General features: G+C 37.2%; 1 protein-coding gene across 1 annotated transcript in view; it reads left to right on the forward strand.

Moving 5' to 3' along the window:
- Positions 1,711 to 2,118, forward strand: part of LOC109834698 (elongation of fatty acids protein 3-like) — a 1,077-nt gene continuing 669 nt past the window's right edge. The window contains exon 1 of the mRNA XM_020402726.1: positions 1,711 to 2,116. Within this exon, the coding sequence (XP_020258315.1) occupies positions 1,921 to 2,116 (196 nt within the window). The 5' untranslated portion in view covers positions 1,711 to 1,920. The remainder of the gene's footprint in view (positions 2,117 to 2,118) is intronic.

Genomic DNA, 2,118 nt, shown 5'->3' on the forward strand with positions numbered 1-2,118 from the left:
TAGTCAATGTTGTAAGGACCTATTTGTAAGAGTGCACTAATATAAAAGGGGTACCTCTCTATGAGAGAACTAACCCTAATTTTCACCCCAAATTCTACAACTTCTTTATTACTAAAAAAGAAAAACAAAAAAGCTAAAATGAACAGTAACCTAATGTTGTTAACAATGAAAAAAATAAAATCAATAACCAAACCACGTGGGCATATAAAGAAACTTCGGTCTTTTAACTCTCACGTCTAAGCCAACTGCTCCCCGTCTCCTGCGGTTTTTCTTTCTCCTCTACACCCAAATTATTATGGATGACCCCAAAATCGAAGTATCGGGATCTTTCCCCATCCGCGGCGGCGAACCCCTCGAAGTGATTACAGCCAAGCAACGTCGGCGGCAACGACGACCAAAACCCTAACCCCATCGAGGACGAGATGATGGGCGAGGACGTGTTTTTAGAAGAAACCCTAATCAAGTACGAAGAAGACGAGGAGGTCTTGATTCTCCTTAGAGATGAAGCCCTAGCTTCTCGTCTCTCCAAATGAAAGCGCCCTTCTCTCTCTCCTCAGCAATTCTCTCAAAACATAGGTACATATCTTCAAATTCTCTTAATTTCAAATTTTAGTTCTTGAAGATGTAGTTATTCATAGAAAGTTCACGGAGACGCTGCCCAAGACCTTATCTTATTAAGGTATTTTAAAGTTCATGGAGACGCTGCCCAAGACCTTATCTTATTAAGGTATTTTACAATTGAGAATTAACAATTTCTTCTTTTTTTTTTTGCCCTTTAATTTTGCTTCTAATGGATATTTGTGATGATGGTTAAGTTAATAGTGGATTTTTCCAAAACAGTATGAAATCCTTTCTTGTGAATTTTTGAATGATCTTCTCTATGCTTGGGATATCTATTAGCATTTTTTGACGCCTACATAGGACAGTTAGTCAGAATACTATAACTACCATAATTTGAAAATCATTATAAATAACATAATTTGAAAATCTGTTTAAAACCCCCATGGTAAAAAAATTACCACTAAATTATGCTTAAAAACAAAAATCAAAAGCTAAAGAGAGAACTGATATTTGTTAAATTTCTGAACTGATATATTTAAGTTTGAAAAATTAAAACTGAATAATCTAAAGTTATATGTTTCAGTTTGAAGAGTCAACTAAATTAAACTTTACAAGCTGCTTAGGCTAGGTTTTCTATTAAAACAAGATTTTCCTCTCTAATTTCATTATTAATTCTGCATTTACTTTTCTTAGAATTGTACCTCCATTTTGTGAACTTTGGAACAACATGAGGTAGCTATTTAATTCGAGATGTCGTGATTGATATTGTTTGTCGTCTTAGTATATCATTATGGCAAGTAATTTGCGAGTCTTTATAGTCTATATATCTATGAGACTTTAAACACTATCATGGATCTACCATTATGTATACAAATAAATGCAGTTGAGTCATATGGTGTTGGACAATTGGTACTAAATGAACTATTGAATCAAACTTGATCGAATATCTGAACGAATAAAAAAAAGCAAATAACACCCCTATACTTCATATCTAAAGCAAAATACTTTATGTTAGTAACATGTTCATTGTTTGCAGAAAATCTTTTAGAAACCGTGCTTTGCACGGGTCTAAATACTAGTAAATTAATAAAAGCAAAGCGGTGAGAGATCCAAATCCTCAAAACTAATTTAGTGGTGAGAAAATCTTGTAAATCCCCAAATCCTAACTCCAAAATTTACTGGGACCATCACATTCAACTCAAAAATCAAGAAGTCGTAGTCGCCTCAACGAGGAAATAAATGTTACTTTGCCTCCCTACCGATACTTTCCTCTCCATTTCCCGATTTCTATCCGTATAAATACCAACTCAACATTTCCCCATCTCCTCTCAAAATCGCAAGCGACCAAGATCATCGACGATGGCCACGATCAGCTACTGGCTCGCGAACCACCCGTCAATAATAAACTTCCGATGGAGCCACGCCCAGTCATGGGGCTCCACGTGGTCCTTCCTCGTAGCCTCCATCGCCCTCTACAACCTCCTCTCCCTCTCCCTCCACCTCCTCCTCCTCCTCATCAAGAGGGATGGGGCCCAGGGAGCGGGGCGGCGCCGTTGT

Source organism: Asparagus officinalis, chromosome 3 (assembly GCF_001876935.1).
Source record: "Asparagus officinalis chromosome 3, Aspof.V1, whole genome shotgun sequence".
Classification (NCBI taxonomy): domain Eukaryota; kingdom Viridiplantae; phylum Streptophyta; class Magnoliopsida; order Asparagales; family Asparagaceae; genus Asparagus; species Asparagus officinalis.